The 23,984-nt window shown below is 41.9% G+C and overlaps 1 protein-coding gene across 1 annotated transcript in view; it reads left to right on the top strand.

The window, feature by feature from the left end:
* ARMH4 (armadillo like helical domain containing 4) overlaps positions 1 to 23,984 on the top strand; it is a gene marked incomplete at its 3' end in the record, with an annotated part of 131,378 nt that overhangs the window by 17,442 nt on the left and 89,952 nt on the right. The window contains exon 4 of the mRNA XM_080708178.1: positions 20,159 to 20,395. Within this exon, the coding sequence (XP_080564304.1) occupies positions 20,159 to 20,395 (237 nt within the window). The remainder of the gene's footprint in view (positions 1 to 20,158; positions 20,396 to 23,984) is intronic.

Genomic DNA, 23,984 nt, shown 5'->3' with positions numbered 1-23,984 from the left:
TCAGCCTCCCGAATGCTGGGATTGCAGGTGTGCGGCACCATGCCCGGCTATGATTTCCTTTTCTTATTGAATGGTAAGGTCTTTTTCTGTACCAAAATGCTAATTTGAAATTTCAGATTACTTTTGAAAACATACTTGGAACTTTTTTTGGAGCTAACTGTCTTTAAAATATTTCGGCTGGGTTTGGTTTGGTTGCACATGCCAGTAATCTCAGCTGAGACAGGAGAGTTGCAGGTTTGAGGCTAACCTCAGTGATGTAGTGAGATTGTTAGCAACCTGGTGAGACTCCATTTCAAAGAGAAGGGGGAATCTTAGGGTGTAGTTCAAAGGCAGAATGTCCCTGGGTTCAATCTCCAGTACCCCACACAAATAAATAATGTATTTTAATACTGCTGTGTGTGATGGCACACACCTGTTAATCCTAGTACTTGGGGGGCTGAGATAGGAGGATAGCAGGTTTGAGGCCAACTTTAGTAATTTGGAGAGATCCTGTTTCAAAATAAAGAATAAAAAATAAAAATGCCTGGGGGTATAACTTTGAGGTAGAATGCACCTGAATCCTTAGTACCAAAAATTAAAAAAAGAAAAGCCAGGAAAGGTTACTAAATGTGTGTGTGTGTGTGTGTGTGTGTGTGTGTGTGTGTGTGTGTGTGTTACTGGGCATTGAATCCAGGTGCATTCTTCCTCTGAGATACACCCCCAGCCCTATTTTTAGTTTGAAACAGGTTCTTGCTAGCTTGATGAGAGTCTCACTACTTTTTCAGGCTGTCTTTGAATCCGTGATTCTCCTATCTGAGCTTCCCGAGTGAGCCACCATGCCCAGCTTCCTGTTAAATTATTGTAATACTAATACCAAATAAAAAAGACTTTACAATATTTCTTACTTAAAGAAGTTTCACTTTAGAAACCCAGCTGAGGATACCTGTTTATTCTGAATAGATTAAACTTATTTTATTTTTCTGTATACCATGGAAGAGGGAAATTCATCATGCTATAAATTTTTAATGATAATTCTTTAAGAAGAAGGATATTGCTTTAACACTCAAAATTAGAATCCAGGGCTATAGCTCTGTAGTACAGTGCTTGCCTAACATGTACAAAGCCTTGGGTTCAAGCCCTAGCACTTTAAAAACAAAATAAAACAAACCCCTACACCAAAAAACCCCCAAACAATTCAATATTCAGAATAATATATTGTTGGTTAATTTGTGCTGGGTACTGTGTTTCTAAGAACACAAGGGAGATAGGGGTATAAACACAGAGATTTCTCAGGTTTTATGGTTATGTCTTTGGTAATCCCTCTTCCCAGCCCCAGCAAGCACTTTCTCTAGTAATATCTGGAAATGGGAAACCATTTGGTGCTCACCATGGTGCTGAAAAAAAAAAGAGAAAGGAGGATGGTGAATTTGGCCTCTTCCAAGATGCCTTCGGGTTAGTTTATCGCTCTGCTATAAGAGAAGATATTCTTATGTCCGGCAAGTGTGAATCCTTGGTCTGACTTGGTTCTATTTAGTCCCTGGTCCTAGTTAATCTTTCTGTGGGCATAAGTGTTGAGTGTTGATGTCCATGTTATTCTCACAGGCAGCTCCCACTTTATTCTTCTGAAGTTGCCTTTATTACAGGCTTTTGGAACAAACTTACTAGTAATTGACTTGCTGGAGGATTACCTTTTAAGTCTACAAAGAGTATTATTATTACTATTACTATTATTACTATTACTATTACTATTATTATTATTATTATTATTATTTATTGTTATATTAGTGCTAGGAATTGAACCCAGTGGCATTCTATCTCTGAGCTACACCCCCAGCCCTTTGTATTTTTTGAAAGAGCATCTTACTAAGTTGCCAAGTCTGGCCTCAAATCTGCGATCTTTCTGTCTCAGCTCCCCAAGTACTGGGATTATAGGTGTATGCCATTGTGGCCAGCTCATTTAAAGAGGTTTTTAATTTGAGACATCCAACAGATAAGCCACATTTAACTTTAAAAAATGCCTTCTAAGGCCAGGCGTGGTGGCACACGCTTGTAATCCCCGCGCTTGGGAGGCTGAGACAGGAGGATCACACAGGTTCGATGTCAGCCTCAGCTACTTAGTGAGGCTCTCAGCAACTTAGTGAGACCCTGTTTCCAAATAAAATAGAAAATAGGTCTGGGAGTATAGCCCGGAGGTAGAAAGCCTCTGGGTTCCACCCCAGTACCACCAAAAAAAAAAAAAAAAAATGCCTTCTTAAAAAATAAGGCATATGAAGCCGGGCGTGGTGGCGCACGCTTGTAATCCCCGCGCTTGGGAGGCAGAGACAGGAGGATCGCGCAGGTTTGAGGCTAGCCGCGCACGCTGGCTTAGGAGACCCTGTTTCCAAATAAAAAATGTAAAAATAGGTCTGGGAGTGTAGCCCGGAGATAGAAGGGCTTCCAGGAACCCCAGTACCACCTAAAAAAAAAAAAAAATAAGGCATATGAAAAATGAAGAATATATTCTTCAAATTTGTTTTTTTTCTTTTCTGACCATTTTTACCCTTGCTTTTTGAAAACCATTTTGGCTGTCTATATTTAGGTTTTAAAAGATTATGTTTTTGACATCTTTTTTTCCAGCCAGGCAGCTTAGATGGGGCAGAAAGCTGTCATTATTCTGTCAGTTGTTGAGTCTAGTCCAGTGATCCGTTTTCCTGCCTTCATGAGTGTGTGCACACGTGCACTCGGGTACATGTGTGCATGTATATGCAGGTGCATATTTAGCCCATGGATGTTTTCTGCCGTTCTCAGAGAGTGTTTCCAGGATGTATTCACAGTACCTCTTGTATTAGCGTTTTGTCTCCGTGAGTGAGATACCTGACATAACCAAAAGGAATGATTTATTTTGGCCCGTGGTTTCAGAGGCTTCAGTCCATGGCCAGCTGGCTTCAAGGCAGAATTATCAGGGTGTAAGATTATGGCAGAGGAGAGCTGTTTAGCTCATGACAGCTGGGAAGGAAAGAGAGACAGAGAAGATATGGAGGGAGGCAGAGAGGAGAGAAGAAACAAAACTAAAAGAGAGATATGGATGGGGAGGTGGAAAGGGGCCAGCACAAGACAGAGTTCCTGTGGGCACATCCCCAGTGACCTGTTTCTTCCAGCCATGCTCCCACCTGCCTACAGTTTGTTTTCTCCTCAGTGGTCCATCCAAATGATTAATCCATCAAAGGGGTTAATCCACTTATGAGGTCAGAGTTCTCATGACCCTGTTATTTCTTGAAAGGCTATCTCTGGTCATTGTTGCATTGGGGAGAGTCTTTACATGAGACTTTGGGGGGCATTCCAGACTGAAACCATAACACCTCTGTTGAACAGATAGTGGGGCTCCTCTTCTCTCTGGAGTTCTCAGTTTTGTCCCTTCCTAGGGATTCTTTTTTTTCCCCTTTTTTCCTTTTTGGTGGTACTGGGGTTCCTGGAAGCCCTTCTACCTCCGGGCTACACTCCCAGACCTATTTTATATTTTTATTTGGAAACAGGGTCTCATAAGCCAGCACGCACGACTGGCTTTGAACCTGCGCGATCCTCCTGTCTCTGCCTCCCAAGCGCGGGGATTACAAGCGTGCGCCACTACGCCCAGCCCCTTCCTAGGGATTCTATGTACTGATAACATAAGAATTTTAGGAGAAAGTTGTTTGTTTGTTTGTTTATTTATTTATTTATTTATTTAGTGCAATGCTGGGGTTGGAACCCACAGGCATTCTACCTCTGAGATACACCCCCAGCCCTCGTTTTTATCCTTTCTTTTTTTTTTTTTTTGGTGGTACTGGGGATGGAACCCAGGGGCCTTCTACCTCCGAGCTACAGCTCCAGACCTATTTTTTATATTTTTATTTGGAAACAGGGTCTCTTACGCCAGTTGAGGCTGGCTTCGAACCTGCGCGATCCTCATGTCTCAGCCTCCTAAACGCAGAGATTATAAGCATGCGCCACCACACCCAGCTTTATTCTTTATTTTGAAACAGGGTCTCACTGAGTTACAGAGGGCCTCACTAGGTAGCTGAGGCTATCCACGAACTGTGATCCCTCTGTCTCTGGGATTACAGTGTGCGCCACCATGCCTGGTTAGAAAGTTATGTTTAAAAACTATGGCTTCGCTGGGCGTGGTGGCGCACGCTTGTAATCCCCGCGCTTGGGAGGCAGAGACAGGAGGATCGCGCAGGTTCGAAGCCAGCCACGCGCACTGGCTTAGGAGTCTCTGTTTCCAAATAAAAATGTAAAAATAGGCCTGGGAGTATAGCCCGGAGATAGAAGGGCTTCCAGGAACCCCAGTACCACCAAAAAAAAAAAAAAAACAAACCACCACCACCACCACCACCACCACCACTACCAACAACAACAACAACAACAACAAAAACACACACAAAAACCCCAAATACAAAAAAACAAAAAGAAAACTATGCCTTCATTCAGAGTTTTCGACTTTGAAGACAGCTAAACTGGGGATTAAACTCAGGGGCATTATATCTTCAAGCTACACCTCCAGCCCTTTTTTTTGAGCCAAGTTTTTTTTTTTTCTTTTCTTCAGTACTCAGGATTGAACTCAGGGGCCTTCTATCTCTGAGCTAAACCTATAGCCCTATTTTTATTCTTTATTTTGAAACAGAGTCTCACTAAATTGCGGAGGACCTCACTAAGCTGAAGTTGGCCTCAAACTTGTAGTCCTCCTGTCTCAGCCTCCTAAGTACTAGGATTACAAGCATGCTCCACCACACCTAGCTATGCATCATTTTCAAGTGTCTTATGTGACAGGTTGTAGCATAGAGAACTGCTGGTGATTTCAGTTATTGATGAATTGGTATGATGCCATTTTGTTGCTTTTGTTTTTTCATCCTGACATGGTCATGCTTTCTCTAGACTGACCACAGAGGTCTGTCCTTCAGTACCTGTATGCTCTGTAGGTTAGTACAGTGAATGACTTGGCACGCAGGATGGCCATGGCATGTTTGCTAGTAATGTTCACACAGCCAGTGATATTTTAAACATATTCAAAATCAATATCATGATGTGTTGGCATAAAGGATGTTTACAAATTCTGTTGAGTAGACAACTGATACCCACTCTAATTTTCCTGGCATGCTTTCTTGCCATAGGGAATTCACTGATTGGTATAATCACAATTAAGTAAAGATTGTTGGAGAGTTTATTCCCTCCATATTTTTTTTTATACTTTTTTCCCTTGGGAGTTGAACCCAGGGGTCTTCTACCTTTGAGCTGTACTCCCAGCCTTATTTTGTTTTTTAATTGGAAACAGGTTCTCGCTCATTTGCCGAGAGCCTTGCTAAGTTGCTTCAAACTTGAGACTGGCTTCGAATCTGTGATCCTGCTGTCTCAGATTCCCAAGTACTGGGATTATAGGTGTGTGGCCCTTGGTGCCTTTCTTGTTCAGCCCAGCACCGTTCAGCAAGCTTACCTTTAGACACTCATAAAATTATACACAGTGGCTCCTGCTGACAAAAGGATTTAGCTTTGTATATAGCCCATGGTTTTATTTATGTACTCACTTCTGTGTCCATTTAACAGGTGTTTGCTTGGTGATTTGGATAATAACAAGAGGGACTGACGGTGGATCTTGACTTAAGGAAGCACAGGTTTTAGTAGCTACACAGATAACACAAGTGTAAGGTGGAAGGCGGAAGTATCACACACATGGAAGACAAAAAGGGCTTTGAGAGCCAGGAAAGAGACCTTTGGTTCATCTTGGGGAAACAGAATTGCTGTGTGTGCATGTGTACATGTGTGTTTTTTTTGTGTGTGGAGACGTGTTACATGTAGGTCTCTTCACCATTTTACTGGTGTTTATAAAAATAAGTGGCGACAAAAATAATGGCAAAAAATTGAAAGGGTGGTGAATAGATACATTTTTTATAGTCATTGTAATCAAGCAGATTTTTCTAATTCAGCTTATTGGTTCAGTTAATTATTCCTTAAGAAGAGCTTTTAGTAACAGGAGCAACTGCTTTTCCATAGAGAAGAGGCAGCCAAGTGCTCAGCCTCAGGCCAGCAGAGCTCTGATTTATAAGAAGCCACACTGTGTTTCTCTCAAGGGGGATGTTCAGATCCCAGGCAAAATGGATTGTTCCAAATGACTAATCTGGGCTCGTACTGAAGGGTTGAGAAGCCCTCTGGGGAATGCTCCAAGCAGGGCTTCCCATGGGTGGTGGTTTTTATGTAGTTGTTGAAGTAAACCTGTATCTTAGAACTATAAAATGTCTTGTGGAGATTTCTAAGGTCTTTTAGATGTTTGCAGAACATTAAGGCATTTCTCAAGGCATGGATTTTAATATGAAGATGGATTTATACATAAGTATTATTTTACTGGTATAAACTTGAGAATTTTATCATGTTGGAGTATAAACAATGTTAAAATTAAAAAAAATATATAAAAAACTAAGGTTGGTGGTGCATGCTTGCAATCCCAGTACATGGGAGGCTGAGACAGGAGAATTGCAAGTTTAAAGCCAGCCTCAGCAGCTTAGTGAGATCACTTCCAAATAAGAAATAAAATTGGGCTGGGAATATAACTTGAAGGTAGAATGCCTCTGAGTTAAATCCCCAGTACCACACACACACACACACACACACACACACACACACACACTTAAAAAAGTATAAAATAAGGATAGTATCATTTGCACATTATCTCGCTATATTGATAACCATAAAGTGGTTTGGGCATCCAACTATCTCTTAACAATTAAATGCATATATAGCCCCAAAGGAAAGATTAGAAAAATGTAAATCTCAACTTAAATGGCCTTAGAAGATTTATTTATTTATTTTTATTTTTATTTTTTGGTACTGGGGTTGGAACCCAGAGGCTTTGTACCTCCGGGCTATATTCCCAGACCTTTTTTATATTTTATTTGGAAACAGGGTCTCACTAGGTTGCTGAGAGCCTCACTAAGTAGCTGAGGCTGGCTTCGAACCTGTAAGATCCTCCTGTCTCAGCCTCCCAAGCGCGGGGATTACAAGCGTGCGCCACCACACCCGGCTTGGCCTTAGAAGATTTAAACCATCACCACACTTTCAGATATTTAATTTGTCTTGAAAGATCCATGGAGATTCTGCCTTTGTTTACCAGTGCTTTTTCCTCTTTAGCCAAACTGCCTTCTTCTACATTGTTTGATATTTCTAAACAATATATTCTGTGGAAATTTCTTCTATTAAAATGGTGTAAAAGCCTGGGGCAGAGGGGCTTGTGCCTGTAATCCCAGTACTTGGGAGGCTGAGATAGGAAGATCACAGGTTCGAGGCCAGTCTCAGCAATTTAGAGAGGCCCTGTTCCCCAATAAAAAAGTAAAATAGGGGTTGGAGTTTAATTCAGAGCTAGAATGTCCCTGGGTTCAATTTTTCAGTCACACACACACACACACACACACACACACACACACACACACACGCGCACGCAAAGAATCTCCAAGGTTTTGGCATGAGCAAGAGAGAGGCAGAGGAGGGGGGTCAGGGAACCTAACTACCTCCTGCTGGATTTTCTCAAGGTGTCTGCTTCACCTATTTCTGTGTATCTCTCTGAGTCCAGGTGCGTTCTACCTTCAAGCTACACCCCAGCCCTATTTTATTTTTTATTTTGAAACAGGGCCTTATTAAGTTGCAGAAGGCCTCGTTCAGTTGCTGATTTATTAAGGCTGGCCTCCAACCTCTAATTCTCCTGTCTCCGACTCTCAAGTACTAGGATTACAGGCATATACCACCATGCCCAGCTTTACCTACTCTTCGAGGACTCCAATTTCCTATTAAAACTCTGTCTCAGAATTGGATAAAAACTCTTTCACACCTATTTCAACTGTAATTAGTGGAGATTTAAAAAATACTTGACTCAAGCCTGGCATGGGGGTACACGCTTGTAATCCCAGTACTCGGGAGGCTGGGACAGAAGAGTTGCAGGTTTGTGGCCAGCCTCAGCTACTTAGTGAGGCCCTCCGCAACTTAGTGAGACTGTGCTTCAATATAAAGAATGAAAAATAAAGCTGTGGATGTAGCTCTGAGGTAGAATGTCCCTGGGTTCAATTCTTAGTACCCAAACCAACCAACCAACCAGCCAACCAACTTTGGCTCAAATCTAAAAGGTACACAAAGCAAACCAAGAAAGTAAAAGAAACATAAGATGAATTAGGTTCACCAGGCACAAAATTTTCTCTGATCTTACCTTAACTAACAAGCTCCTAGGCTCTGACCCATTATATGCTCTGTCTGAGAAGGCTTTTTAATATTCTATCCCAAAACACTGCAACAGTTTCCAGGCATCTTGCCAGGTTTTTGGCATCTCAGCTCTTGGCTTGTGTCCTGAATAGAAGGTAAGTTCTTATTTTCTCCATACTCCATCCATGCTTTCATATAGAAAGAGCCAGGTGTGGTGGTCTAGACCTATAATCCCAGTACTTGGGAGGCTGAGATGGGAGGATCACAAGTTCAAGGCCAGTCTCAGAAGCTTAGTGAGACCCCTGTTTCAATAAATAAATAAATAAATAGTTCTGGGAATGTAGCTCAAAGGTAGAATTCTCCTAGCTTCTACAACAACAACAACAACAACAACAACAACAACAACAAACAACAACATGTTCAAGTACCTTAAAAAAAAAAAGATGAGCCAGGGAAGACCAAGATGTAAATTTTCCCCAGGATCTACTGCTTCTAGTAGTGATACCCAACTTCCACAGACATCCTCTCTGTCCTCTCTTCAGGTTGAAGGACATACCTTTAATCCCTAGGCAAGTGACAGTCTGATGACTGTTAGGACTAACACCATGTTCATCCCACCCTTCAGAGGAAATTCCATCCCTGTCAGAAGCCTGATTCATTTCTAGGCTGTATAACACTGTTCTTACCACACAAGAAGGAGTAACAGGGCCACGCTGTCATATTCTGTGGTAAATAATACTCAGAGCTATGATGCTCCTTAAACAGAGAGCGATGAAGGAAAAATTAAGAATACAGGAAAGAGAAAGCAGCTCAGACTTCTGCTTTCTGGAGCCAGCCCCTCAGACTGGCCAGCCCACAGAAGTATCTGAGTCCAGAGGGAGAGCGCTCTGCTTCTAGTCTCAAGTAGACACATCCGAGTTTAAGTCCTGGCTCCACTGTGAAAAAGCACTGATCTCAACCCAATTATTTGACGTGCTTGGACCTCCGTTTTCCCATCTCTTCAGCAGGGACACTGATTTACTGATGTTTTCTGCCTCCTGGCTTACTGTGAGGATTAAACGAGCTCTTCCTGTAGAATTCTTGGTGTGCTTTTTGACAGGGAATAAATACACAATTGACTTAGTTTTATGATTAATGACCTCATTTCCCTAAAATTGCAAACCATTTATCATGTGCTACTTGGTACTAATTGCTGTAATGAGCACTCACATCTTACAGCCGGGGACCGGTAGATGATGTGAGTCAGCAAAGGGGGAGGCGCAGAAGATGGCGCGGCATGGCGAATGTGCTGCGGGAGAAAGCTTGCTCACACCCTCCTGATCTCTCGGTTCTGCTTGTATCTGAGCTCCGTCATGCTAATCTTCCCGAGACAACTGGAGCCTTCTGATTTTTATATTAAATATTCTGATGTTTATTTTTTGCGGCACTGAGGATTGAACCCTGGTCCTTGCACATGTATAGCATGGGTTCTACCACCGGGCTACACCCCCAGCCCCTATTCTGATTTTCAAAGTGTTAAGAATCAAGTGACATTGGTTCTCTTTTATTTTTATTATTATGCACATCTAAAATGAATCTTCCTTCCCAGATACTGACCGTCAGTTTGTGACCTCTTAACTGAATTCTGTACAACCCGCTTAAGAGCAGGGTCAGGTCTTTCTGTCTAGTTGCGGACCACGTCCTGCCAGTGCCAGGTGTTGGGCAAATGATGGCCCATGATTAATGGACGCACGAGCAGCATCTCGTTTCACTAATGTGCCTCCTGCTTGCCTGGCCTCGCTTCTTGTTGTCATTCAGATCTAATGCTCTATTTGGACCTGAAATCAAGCACTTTTTATATCAATAAAGCGGTGGTTTCCAATCACATTCTACCAGAAACTCCTTAACAGTTTGCAAAGACTTTTTTTTTTTGTCCTGTTGAGGGGTTGTTCTTTGTTTCATTTTTTTTATTTTTCTAGGAATCCATACAGATATCTGCACTCAGTTAGGTTAAGAGGAACTCAAAAACTTAAGTAACTTTTTAAACCTACCCTGGAAAGCTAGCATGGGAGGGAAGAAAAGAGGAAAAAGGTGGTGTGAGGGAGATTGTTTTCCCAGAAGTGTTATGGCAGTGGATTTATACAGGGGTCATTTTCTTGCAAGCTCTTCCTCCTACACTATGCGACAGAAACGTGTAGGTGGGTTTTTCTTAAAAAGTTACCATATTCATTTGAAACACATACATAATATGAAATAATAAAAATGGCATTCAGGCCCATAAAGTAATTAATAATTATTTAGAAGAGAGAAATAATTAAAGTACGTTTTCAGTTTATTTTTGTTCAGTTAACATAGTTGAGTGATTATTTATTTACTTACTGATTTTTGGTACTGGGGATTGAACCCAGGGGCATTCTACCTCTGAGTTATACCTCTCAGTTGTTTTAGTTTGAAATAGGGTCTCAGTTACTGAGGCTTGTTGTATGTAGGCTGGAACTTGGGATCCTTCTGTCTCAGCCTCCAAGTACTGGATGAGATTTTAGGCGTGTGCCACCATGCCTGGTTTTGAGGGGTTATTTTAGGCAAGGCACAGTGCTTGGTCCTCAGGGGTAGGGTGCAAATATGAATAAGACAAGGTCTCTGCTTTTTTTGTGTGTGTGGTACTGGGGATGGAACCCAGGAGCCTTCTACCTCTGAGCTACACTCCCAGACCTATTTTATATTTTATTCGGAAACAGGGTCTCTTAAGCCAGCGAGGCTGGCTTCGAACCTGTGTGATCCTCCTGTCCCTGCCTCCCAAGCGCGGGGTTTACAAGTGTGCGCCACCACGCCCGGCAAGATCTCTGCATTTGAGGAGCTAAAGGCACACCAGTTTGAGAAAACAGATACATATTTCCATAAATTAGTACATAAACCTCATCTTGGATAGGCTGACTCATGTCTATTGACTCGTGTCTGTTGCTATTACATTTTGAAGGGGAAAATCTACTTTTATACATGGCTTTGCAAAGTCAATAGTCTACCTAAAATATAATTTATCTTTCTGAGGGTATGTGGATTTTTATGTACAAGTTTTGTCTGTTTACTTAAAGCAAATATCCCTTTAGGACTACTAAGTCACTGAAAAGACAGGTTTTATTTCAGATGGCTCAGAATTTATAGATGCAATATTAATACAGTTTTTATGTTTTTCTGTATAGTACCCTTGAGAAATAGAACAGTATTGTTATACTCTCATTTTCCAGAAGGAAATATACAAGAGGCTGTTACCTAAATCAAAAGCAAGTTGTTTAATGAGCAGGAGTTAGACTCTAGAGCTGATCATTATTGCCGGAGGCTCTATTAGGATAACTCAATTTAATTTGGGGCAGGATTTACGGAAGATAATAGAGAATGTGCCAATTATGTGAGGTCCTGGGGATTAGGTAATGACTGGCAGATATGGATATAGCTGTGGAGACTGGTCTTTTTAGCTTATTAACCTGAGGGAGGAAGGGACATTATTAAGAAAAAAGTATTCGAGTTTAAAGAAAATAATGAATGAAAAAAGAAAATATTAAACATAGTCAAAAACATTTTGCAGCTAGTGTTTGAAGTAGATTGGTTATCTTCTCTCAACCCATTTTTTTCTCTCATTAATGTGTGTTTTCAACATTGTTAAGGCTAGGTTGGAGGAAAATTTACTTATTTATTTATATTTACTTATTTGCTTTTGGTACTGGGGGTATTGAACCCAGGGCCATTCTACCTCTGAGCTATACCCAAAGCCCTTTATTTTGAAACAGGATCTCCCTAAGCCTGACGTGGTAGACATGCTTGTAATCCCAGCATTTGGGAGGCTGAGACAAGAGGATCACGGTTCACGGGCAGCCTCAGCTACTTAGTGAGGCCCTTTACAACTTAGTGAGACCCTGTTTCAAAATGAGAATAAAAAAAAAATAGGGCTGGAGGTGTCGCTTGGAGGTAGAATAAACCTGAGTTCCATCCCCAGTACCGCAAATAATAATAATAATAATAATAATAATAATAATAAAGCTCCCTAAGTTGCCAAGGCTGATCTCGATCCTGCAATCTTCCTGTCTCAGCCTCCCAAATACTGGAATTACAGGCATGTGCCATGGTGCTTGGTGAGGAAATTTTAAATTACATTTACTGTTATGTAGTTAATAGGAAGTTTGAATTTAGTAAGAGTTTCCAAGAAAATGGCATCGATTAATGTGGAAGATTTATAAAATCATGGCGATACGGTATTTATCTCTAAGTGTTTGATCCCAAGGAAAGAATCAATCATGGTTCCAAAGATTTATGTTTGGGATAACCTCTGGGATAAGTTGTGTGCCGGTTAGGTGTTGTTTTTACCTTCAGCAATTGTTTTTTGTGCGATACTGGGGATTGAAGTGAGGGACAGTCTAACTCTGAGCTACACTCCCAGGCCTATTTCTTTTTTTTCATTTTTAATGTTGGTGTTGAGGATTGAGCCCCATGGCATTGTATCTGGTGATAAAGTAGTTAAAGTAGAGAGGAATAAAGAAATTAACACAAATGATTAAAGAAGACTATATATATATATATATGTATGTATGTATATATATATATATATATATATATATATATATATATATATATTTATTTATTTTGGTACTAGAGATGGAACCCAGGGGAATTTTACCTCTAAGCTACACCCCCAGCCCTATTTTTTATTCTTTATTTTGAAACAGGGTCTCATTGAGTTGCAAAGGGCCTCACTAAGTAGCTGAGGCTGTCCGCAAGCTATGATGCTCCTGTCTCAGCCTCCTGAATGCAGGGATTACAAGCGTGTGCCCCCACTTCTGGCTTACAGAAGATGATTTTTAATATATATATTGTTTGAGCTTTTTCTACCTAGTTTAAAAATATTCCTCAAAGTACAAGTGCTCTTATGAGTATTTGAAATTGAAGAATTTGAAGAGCAATTAATAGTCTTATTCAGTTGTTGGACCTGCTTCAAATGAAGAGAATATAGATATGTTGGAAAAGTTACAGTATTTGAGGGATGGGACGTGGCTCCAGGGCATAGCACTTATCTAGCGACTGCAAGACCCTGGTTCAATTCCTAGCACTTCCAAAATTTTTTTTTTTAAAGGTACATTTTTTGGATTTCAGCTTCAGACAGAAAACTCAGATGGACTCTAACATAGCAAAATGACTAGCTCTTGGGTGAAACACGGGCATTAATACCAGATGAGATTACAAGCACAGCAGTCTACGGATTGTGCTGGCCAGCTCAGTCCCTCACCTTCTGGTCCTGGAGAGCCACCTGCTGGAGAATTGCCTCATATCCTCAGAACAAGTTCAAGTTTTGCTTTTCTGGTGTAAGTTTGCACTCAACTAAAAATGACCAAGGGTTTAAAAAATTTTTTTTTTTTAATTTTTGAGTAAAAGCAGTGCCATCCTCAGGATTTTTTTGTGTGGTAACCATTTTGCCACAATGCTTGTTTGGTTTTTATTTTGGTGGTACTGGGGTTCCTGGAAGCCCTTCTACCTCCGGGCTACACTCCCAACACCTATTTTTTATATTTTTATTTGGAAACAGGGTCTCTTAGGCCAGCAAGGCTGGCTTCGAACCTGCGCGATGCTCCTGTCTCCGCCTCCCAAGTGTGGGGATTACAAGCATGCGCCACCACGCCTGGCTAGTGTTTTTTTTTTTTTTTTTTTTTTTTTTTTTTTTTAATCATATTGTCAGAGTGGTTCCCACATACCAGTATAGGGTTTTTTTTTTTTTTTTTGAGAAAAATGCCACTGGGCTGGGCATAGTGGCACACACTTGTAATCTCAACATTTGGGAGGTTGAAACAGGAGAATCGCAGTTTGAGGACAGCCTCAGGTACTTAGTGGGGCCCTTTGCAACTCAGTGAGACCCTGTTTCAAATAAAGAATAAATAAAGCAAACAAACAGGGCTGGGCGTGTAGCTCAGAGGTAGAATGCCCCTGGGTTCCATCCCCAGTACTGAAAAAAAAAAAAGCCACTGGGATGGATCAGAGCTAGGCCCTTCTGAGGGAAAGGAGAAGAGACCAATATATGCTCAGCCCATGCTCTGTGAAGCCACCCTGTTCCTGTGGTTTTTTGTTTCTGTGTTTGTTTTAGTACTGGAGATTGAGCCCAGGCACATTCTGCTTCTAAGCTATAGCCTCAGAATTTATTTTTTAAAATTTCGAAACAGAGTTTCACTAAATTGCTGAAGCTGTCCTTGAACCTGTGATCCTCCTGTCTCTGCCTAGGATTGAACTTAGTAAGAGTTTCCAAGAAAATGACATAGATTAATGTGGAAGATTTATAAAATCATGTGCTGAGGTATTTATCTCTAAGTGTTTGATCTTAAGGAAAGAATCAACTATACTTCCAAAGATTTATGTTTGGGATAACCTCTGGGATATACTTCATAAAAGCAAATACTTGGAAATAATTTTTTTTTGGTGGTACTGGGGTTCCTGGAAACCCTTCTACCTCCAGATTACACTCCCAGACCTATTTTTATATTTTTATTTGGAAACAGGGTCTCTTAAGCCAAAGAGGCTGGCTTCGAACCTGCGCGATCCTCCTGTCCCTGCCTCCCAAGCGCGGGGAATACAAGCGTGCACCACTGTGCCCGGCAGCTGGAAATAATTTTAAAGGTCTGTTGCTAGTTAGGTGTTGTCTTTACCTTCAGCAATTTTACCTTCAGCAATTGCACCACCATGCCCGCTATTCTTGCTTTTTCAATGAGCTAATTTGCTTACCTTAGATTCAGTTTTTCTTTTTTTCTGATACTGGAGGTTGAACCCAGAGTTATTTAACCTACAAGTCACATTCCAGCCCTATTTTATTTTTTATTTGGAAATAGTGTCCCTCATTTACTGAGAGACTCATTAAATTGCTGAGGCTGACCTCAACAACTGATCCTCCTGTCTCAGACTCCCAAGAACCAGGATTACAGGTGTGTGCCACCACGCCCAGGTTAAATTTACAAAAGGGAAAAAAAACAAAGTCACTGAGGGAGGCTAAGGCAGGAGGACCACAGATTTGAGGTCAGGGTGTAGTAACTGAGAGATAGCCAGTTTTAAAATAAAAATTAAAATGGGGCTAGGAAGTATAGAGTGCCTTTGGGTTCAACTGTTAGGGCTGGGGAGGGGGAGAAGCCACTGAAAAGAAAGATGTGACACGTAAAACTAATGAATATAAATAGGCAAAAGATAAGGATTCACATTGGCCATTGCGGTTCTCAGAGGACACAGGCACAGGTGAGGTCTGTATGTCAAGGGTGGGCAGGACACCTGGGGAACGGGTGTCACTCTTCTGCTTCCTACCACTCCCATTGTCAGGATGACTCGTTCTCAAGGGTGCATTTTCCCTTCGACACGTTAGTAACAGCCTGGGAATGCTAGCTGGCTGTCTATACTCTGGATTGAATGCAGGGATTTTTCTACCTCTAGGCTATACCCCTGGCTCTTTAAAAATTAATTAATTAATTTATTTATTTATTTTGCTGTACTGGGTATGGAACCCAGGGGCATTGTACCTCTGAGCTACATCCCCATCCCTATTTTTTTAGTCTTTATAATTTTGAAACCAGGTCTCACTGAGTTGCAGAGGGCCTTGCTAAGTAGCTGAGGCTGTCTGTGAACCGCACTCCTCTGGTCTCAGCCTCCCAAATGCTAAAATTACAAGTGTGCACCACCATGCCTGGCTTAAATTTTTTTATTTTGAAAGAGGCTCTCACCGGGTTGTTGAGGTTCTCACTAAACTGCTGAGGCTGGCTTTGAACTTGTAATCCTCCTTTCTCTGCCTCCCAAGTACTGGTATTATAGGCTTGTGACACCACACCTGGCTGACCTTCTAGAAATCTAAATATGTCTAATCTGTGATGAAGATGCAGTCAGAGAAACTGAACACATTTGGGGTGAACTTCCTATGAACCAACAAGTGGATATTTCAGCTCCCTAGTCACCCTAGTCCTGAACAAACCCAAACTTGTTTTTTTGGGATTTTTTTTTTTTTTTTTTTTTTTTTTTTGCAGGTCTGGGGATGGTACCCAGGGGCATTCAACCTCTGAGCCACACCCCCTGCCCTAATTTATATTCTTTATTTTGAAACTGGGTCTCACTGAGTTGCAGAGGGCCTCACTAAGTAGCTGAGGCTGTCTGCGAACTGCGATCCTCCAGTCTCAGCCTCCCGAATGCTGGGATTACAATTGTGCACCACCACGCCTGGCTGGGAATCTTTTTTTTTTTCTGGAAAAATGTTTACAATGCATTAAGAAAACAGATCTGGTTTGGAGAGGTAAAAATTCTAGCTTCAAACAAACTCATGTTGGGTTCTGCTGTGGTATTACCCGACTAGTTAAGTAGCCTGAAAGTTAAAGCTTATACACTGACTCCCTGTTTAGCTAGCAGTGTAAGTTTGAAAGATAATGCCTGCAAAGCTTTTGAGCTCCTCAGAATTAGAGGCTTTTGTAAGTACAAAGCATTGTTGTGGGTTATTAAGCAGCTTTTAAGAGATCCTGTCAGGAGGAGGCCAGCCGGATGAAATCGACTCAGAGAGTGTACTGTCTAGACACATTTTTCTTCTCTTGCCACCTGCAACAGGACATTTCTCTTCGAGTTCTGGATATACCACTTAATCTCACCAAGCATCTCTTAGCCATGTGGCACTGTCACCTGACATTGTTGCCTGATACTTTACAGTTTTTGCTTTTAACTGTTTCAATTCATTCTGAAATGGAGCTATGCCTCAATCTCTTTTTTTTTGCTCTGACCTGTCTACTGTCCCAACACGTAGGTTAGTTTTTTTTTTCAGTAGTGGGGATGGACCCCAGGGGCATTCTACCTCCGAGTTATACCACCAGCTCTACTTTTTATTCTTTAGTTTGAAACAGGGTCTCAGTGAGTTGTAAAGGGCCTCATTAAGTAGCTGAGGCCGCCCGCAAACTGTGATCCTCCTGTCTCAGCTTCTCAAATGCTGGGATTACAAGCGTGCACCACCATGACTGGTTGTGTAAATTAGGTTTTTGACTGACAGCTAAGTCAGGTCTTCACTGTCCTTAGGTGTCAGAATTTTTGACAGTGCCTATTTATCAGCAGTGTTGGGTTACTCTCAAGTGCCTTGATCTTGGCAAAGATGCTCTGGAAAACCCACTGGCTCTGCTGCAAGAAAGCTCAGCCTAAGCTGAGCAGGGTGGTGCATGCTTGTATCAAAAACCAAAACCAAAACCCCAACTAAATAACAAAACAAACAAGAAACAACCTAAAGCCCTCTGTGGTAGCATATGCCTGTAATCCTAGCACTTGGGAGATTGAGTCAGGAGGATTGCAGGTTCAATGCCAGCCGTAGCAATTTAGGGAGACCTTCAGTAATGTTGTGAGGCCCTATTTCAAAATAAGTAAATAAGTAGAAAGGGCTGGGAGTGTAGCTTTAAGGCAGAATGACCCTGAGTTCAGTCCCCACCAAAACAAAACAAAGAAACACCAGCCCAGAGATGGTTACTGAGAAACCACCATTCCTCCCCTCTGAATGCTGCTGACCTCACCGTTGTATGACGTTATGGAATAGTCAGCATCCAATCAACCCGGGAGAAGATGTCAGTGCTGAGGATGCACTTTCCATTCCAGCTGACAAGACTGGAAGGAAATTCTCAGGCTGAACGCTCTGAATCTTCCCTTTTTGGGTCGCAGTCATTTTTAAGGTTTCTTGGGACAAATTCAACTTAGTCTTTAAAATTTATCACTGAATATTGACAAATGAGCCCTATCTGGTACTCATGACAAACCTAGGGCCATGATTACTGTGTAGAGGTTCAATTTTACTTTTTTGGTACAATCTTTCCATGAAATAGTCGAGTGTGTGTGTGTGTGTGTGTGTGTGTGTGTGTGTGTGTGTGTGCGCGCGCACGCGCGCCTTGACCCACAGGCTTATTTAGGGTTAAGATAAAATAAAAATTGGGGTTCATTTAAACAAAACCATAAAATTCGGAAAGCATCAACCTATTGTTTGTACGACCTTGTGTTGTTGGAATGAGTTCTTCCTTTAGTTTCAGACCTTTAGGTCGGGGTTCCCGCTGTTGCTTTGAGCATAGTTTTATTTGCTGAGTCTTTGGCATGCCGCTGTCCTTTGTTGCAGAGGTGTCCTGCTGTCATGCCTCTCAGGCACACTCATGGAAGGCTGGCCTCTGTCTCCAGCTTTGGTGATGGGAGGTGAGTGGGCAGCGCTCCACTTGCTTCTGCTGTGTTGCTGCTGTGCTTACTGCAGGGCGGTTCACAGCACTGTTACTGCCTGTTGATTAAATGTTACTCTGGGCTTCCTGAGATCCAGGTTTTTAAAAGCCGCACCCATCTGACTGTGAAGTTATCTATTCATTCATCTCTGCATCCGCTCAACAAATACTTTTTGGGTACCAGTGGCTGCTGAGCAGTATGCTAGTCATTGGTGAAATAACAGAGAATTTGAGTACCTTTCCTTTATTTAATACTTTTCCACCTTTCTGGGTCACACTGTTATAAAATACATTTTTTGGCTAATATCAGGAATGTGCAAGTACCTCTTTTGTTATTGATCTGTAATAATAGTCAATATTTCATGGGTAAGGGTGACTAAAGATGTTGAATGGCCACCACATGATTGTATGCTCCTAAAGAACAATATGTTCTGGCAGGAAAAGGGAATTTCAGAATAAGGGGAAGCTAAAACAGAAATCTCCTCTGGTCCCAGTGGCTGATGTGCCAGTCCATGCCCAGCATTCCACGTCCTGTCGCAAGAGCAAAGAAGCCAGCCTCACCCCGTGGCCACTGCGTGCAAGACTTTGTCCTAAGCACCTTGCATGTTAGTTAATGCAAGCCCTCGAACAGCCCTTTGAAGGAGGAATAATACCAGTGTTGACAGGGATGTACATGTGGAAAAAGTTGTCTAGGAATAGAAAAGGAAAATCTCAAAATTCTCAGTGTGCTGTGGTTGTCGCCGGTCCCTCGTCTCTACCATGCAAAAAAGGTTTTCTGTTTCAGAAAGCCTTGTATTGATAGCCATGGGGGGAGACTGAGGGTAGGACTGCAGTGACCTCTGGGGCACTCACCAGGGGGTTTCAGGTACACCTTGGTGATAAAGGGGACTTGCAGTCATCCTAGAAAATTAAAATTGATGAAACTAACCACATTTAGGATTTTGAGACCTTTAAATCCACTCCACTTGAAGCACCCAAAATGACAAATTTTAAGTGTTGATTCTTACGGTGATGATAATCTTTATTTTTTTTCACGTGTTCCTTTTCTGTCCTCGATAAATATCTCATTTCCTAATTCCTTTTAGAGTGGGATTGAGAAGGCTGATTGTTTTCAGTTTCTTGGGTCACTCCTCTGCAGGAGAAACAGGATCCAAGAGTGGGTTTATGTGGCTTTCAGATAACATGGTTTGGTTGGGGAAGAACATAAAGAACATAAAGAAAAAAAACATAAAGAAAAAACTGGGCCAAATAATAAATTCTTGTCTTTAATATGAGATACAAAAGGCTGGGAATAATTCCTTTTAAGTTCTGTTGGTATTTCAGTATTATTTGACAGGTAAACCTTTTGTGGCCTTTAGAAAACAGAAATGGGACATTTCCTAGCGCTGTAAATACAAATACTTTAATAACCATTCTTAGTAACTGAACTTTGACTTCCGTTAAACATGATGCATGATACTTAGTGGACATAACTGGTTTTTGGAAGCTTAAAATATTGCGTATATGGGAATGGGAATGTAGCTCTATGGTAGAATACTTGCTGAGAGTGCATGATGCCCTGCATTCAATCTCCAGCACCACAGTAAAATGAAATAAAATAAGGGCTACATGGTGGGTGCATAATCCTGGGAAGCTCACATTGTCTCACTTTGGCTATAAAAATTGGTCTTAGAAGGCCATGTGTGATTATTTGGTAGTGTTGGGATCAGCCAAAAGCATCATATGTTTAAGCATGTGTCCATCACACATACTCATGGTTCTCTTTGATTTCTTTATCCCAGAGGGAGAAGAGGATGAGGATGAAGAGGATGAAGAAGATGAAGAGGAAGAAGAGGAAGATGAAGAAGAGGATGAGGAAGATAAAGATGCAGACTCCCTGGACGAGCCTCTGGGCTATACTCTCCCTGGCATCACCTCCCAGGAACCAGGCTTGGAGCAGGGAAACCTGGACCCATTGGAGGGAGCCACCTACCAGGTGCCAGACGCCATCGAGTGGGAGCAGCAGAATCAAGGCCTGGGTAGGAGACGCACGTGTTTCCCTTTCCTCCCTCTCTCCTTACTGTTCTGAGGTGATAGCTTTCTTTCATTGACATCTGTCATGGAGCTATTTGGGAAAACAAATGGTCAATGATTTCTTCAAGAAGTTTATATTTATGCTCTTAAATAGCAGATCCCAACTGCACACTATGAACATAGTTACCTGATTTTTGGAAGGAATTCCATGTTTCCTTCCCAGCTGGAAGACAGCCTCAGGAAGACTTCCAAATGGGGAGGGAGGAGGTGTGTGCTGCCAGCATGTTGACCAAGAAGCGCAGACGTCCTGGAGTCAGAAAAGAAATGTATTTTCCACCCTCTGTCCTTTCAGAACCTGCTCCCCAGGGGAAGTTCTCTGCTCATAGGTGACCATTTGGGTAGCCCTACCCATGACTTTCTTATCGTCAGACACAGCCTCATCTCATCCACTGAGTGTCGCCATGGTCCCATGCTTAGTTTCTCTTGTGCATGCCGTTTTTTGCTATGAGAGTCTCTGGGGATGCAGGATTCCTCCTAACAGGGCACCCCTTTCCCTATCACAGTCTGTTCCTCTCTCTCATCAGGAGTAGACACTGCTAAGCTCTGAATGAGAGGCCCACTTTCTGGACTTGAGGTCAACTGATGTCTTCTCCAAAGATCCTTTCCCTAAGATTCTCTCAGTTTTTAACAGTAGAGCTCATATGTCTGCAGCATGGCAGACATTAAGTTTCAGTTATATAACGAATTTTAAGAGTATTTCATTGAAAGTTTGAATATTGGTTCAGGGCTTTGTTCTGGATGTAATTCTGGGGTCATCACCCTGTAGGTTGGCACACAATTGACAGTTGAAGTATAAGAAGGATTTCCTGAGGAATATGGGCATTGTAAGATGGGATAATACAAGATTGCCCTCTAGTGGAAAGGCCGAAGGTATTATTACTGTGCATACAATATTCATTGTATGATTTTCTGGACAATTGCAGCATGCATTGGACAATGATTACTTTAAAATGTGTCAAATAATATTGTTAAAAAATGTATAAGCCGGGCAGGGCGTGGTGGCACATGCTTGTAATCCCCACGCTTGGGAGGCTGAGACAGGAGGATTGCAAGGGTTCGAAGCCAGCCTCAGCTACTTAGTGAGGCTCTCAGCAACTTAGTGAGACCCTGTTTCCAAATAAAATACAAAGTCGAGTGTAGTGGCGTACGCTTGTAATCCCTGCGCTTGGGAGGCGGAGACAGGAGGATCGCGCTGGTTCGGAGCCAGCCTCGCTGGCTTAAGAGACCCTGTTTCCACATAAAACAGTTAAAAAACAGGCCTGGGAGTGTAGCCCGCGGGAGTGTAGCCCAGAAATAGAAGGGCTTCCAGGAACCCCAGTACCACCCAAAAAAAAAAAAATAGGGCTGGGAGTATAGCCAGAGGTAGAAAGCCTCTGGGTTCCACCCCCAGTACCACACACACACACACACACACACACACACACACACACACACACACACACACACAATGTATAATCTGGGAATGGTAGCACATGCCTGTAATCCCAGTACGTGGGAGGCTAAAATAGGAGGATTTCAGATTCAAGAAAAGCCTCAGCACATAGTAAGTCTCTCATTAATCTAGTGAGGCCCTGTTTCCAAATAAAAATAAAATAGGGCTGGGGATGTTGTGTGGAGGTAGAATACTCCTGGGTTTCACCCCCAGCACCACAAAAAGGACATAAAATATTATAGTGTCAAAATATAGAAGCTGGGCATTCGTGGTACACACCTGTAATCCTAGATACTTGGGAGGCTGAGACAGGTTCAATAACAGATGTGTGTAGTGAGACCCTGTTTCAAAATAAAAATAAAATAGGGCTGGGAGTGTAGCTTGGAGGTAGAATGCTCCTGGGTTCAGTCCGTGATCTGTCTGTCTGTCTCTCTGTCTGTCTCTCTCACACACACACCAACAGACAAACCTTCTAAACAAATAAAAAACAGCTAATCAAAATATGAAAAAACCTTGCCGGGCGTGGTGGCACATTCTTGTAATCCCTGCACTTGGGAGGCGGAGACAGGAGGATCGCGCTGGTTTGAAGCCAGCCATGCTGGCGTAAGAGACCCTGTTTCCAAATAAAAATATAAAATAGGTCTGGGAGTGTAACCTGGAGGTAGAAGGGTTTCCAGGAACCCCAGTACCACCAAAAAAAAAAAAAAAAAAAAAAAAAAAGGAAAAAGAAAAAACCTCAACCATGAACACTCATCATTGCACAAGTGAACAAATGTTTAGTCTGAAATATTCCTGGTCTGCAGAAACAGATTTTTTAAATGAATGAAATAAAATACAAAATACAAAAAATAACTTATAACAGAGCAGGTTAAAAACAAGGATAAAGCTGGGCGTGGTGGCACACTCTTGTAATCTAAGCATTCGGGAGGCAGAGACAGGATGATCGAGGTTCACAGACAGCCTCAGCTGCTTAGTAAGACCCTGTTTCAAAATAAAGAATAAAAAATAGGGCTGGGAATGTAGCTCAGAGGTAGAATGTCCTTGGGTTCCATCCCCAGTACTGCAAAAAAAAAAAAAAAAAGATAAAAAAGTGGTGACTTTATGTAAAGTTCAACAGTCTTTTTAGTAGGAGTAGGGTTGTTATTTGATACTAGCATTTTGCTAGAGAGAGGAGTGAGCGAGAGAGATGGTGAGTTTCCCGTAGAAGTAGGGAGCTCATGTGGCATCTACCTCTGGGTGGTCGTCATAGAAACCAGCTTGCTCACTTGTGAAGCTGGCCTGCCATCCAACAATTTATACGGAATTGATAAGGGACCTTGGAGCTTAGAAAAATATAAAGGCTTCAGTTCAAAGCTGCTGGGGATTGAACCCAGGGGCATTCTACTTCTGAGATCTACCTCCAGCTGTTTAAAAACTTTTTGAATTTTGAAGCAAGGTTTCACTAAATTGCTAAGGGCCTCATTAAGTCACTCAGGCTAGCCTTGAACCTTTGATTTTCCTGTCACAGCCTCCCAAGTACTAGAATTACAGGCACGTGCCGTCCTGTCCAGCTCCCAGTCACTTGTTGAGCATTTGAATTGTTCTAGTGTCTGGATAATAGTTAAAATTTAAAGTATTTAAGTTTTAGTTTAGTTTTTAATTTAGTTTATATTATAAATAAGGCTCAGAAAAAAATAACTCTGTTGTTTTCTGCCCTGCTTCCCGATTCTAGTCCTCATGCACAGCTAAAAATTCAGAAATGAATGATACCAATTTGGTGATTTGTTATACTTTCTTTTGGTAGTGCGGATTGAACCTAGGGGTTTTCTACTTTTGAGCTACAACTTCAGCCCTTTAAAAAAATTTTTTTTTTTTGGAAACAGGGTTCTGCTAGGTGCTGGCAGTCTCACTGTATTGCTGAGGCTGTCCTTGAACCTGAAATCTTCCAGTCTGAGACTCCCAAGTACTGGGATTACAGACATGTGCCACCATACCCATTTTGTTATGCTTTTAAAAGTGATTTCTTCAGGTGCTGAGGTGTTTGTGTGCGTGCGTGCGTGCGTGCATGCGTGCGTGCGTGTGTGTGAGTGAGTGGGGATTGAACCTAGGGAATTCTACCTCTG

Source organism: Muscardinus avellanarius, assembly GCF_963383645.1.
Source record: "Muscardinus avellanarius genome assembly, chromosome: 12".
NCBI classification, from domain to species: domain Eukaryota; kingdom Metazoa; phylum Chordata; class Mammalia; order Rodentia; family Gliridae; genus Muscardinus; species Muscardinus avellanarius.
The sequence above is the reverse complement of the archived record's forward strand: the minus strand, read 5'-3'. Positions and strand labels throughout refer to the sequence as shown.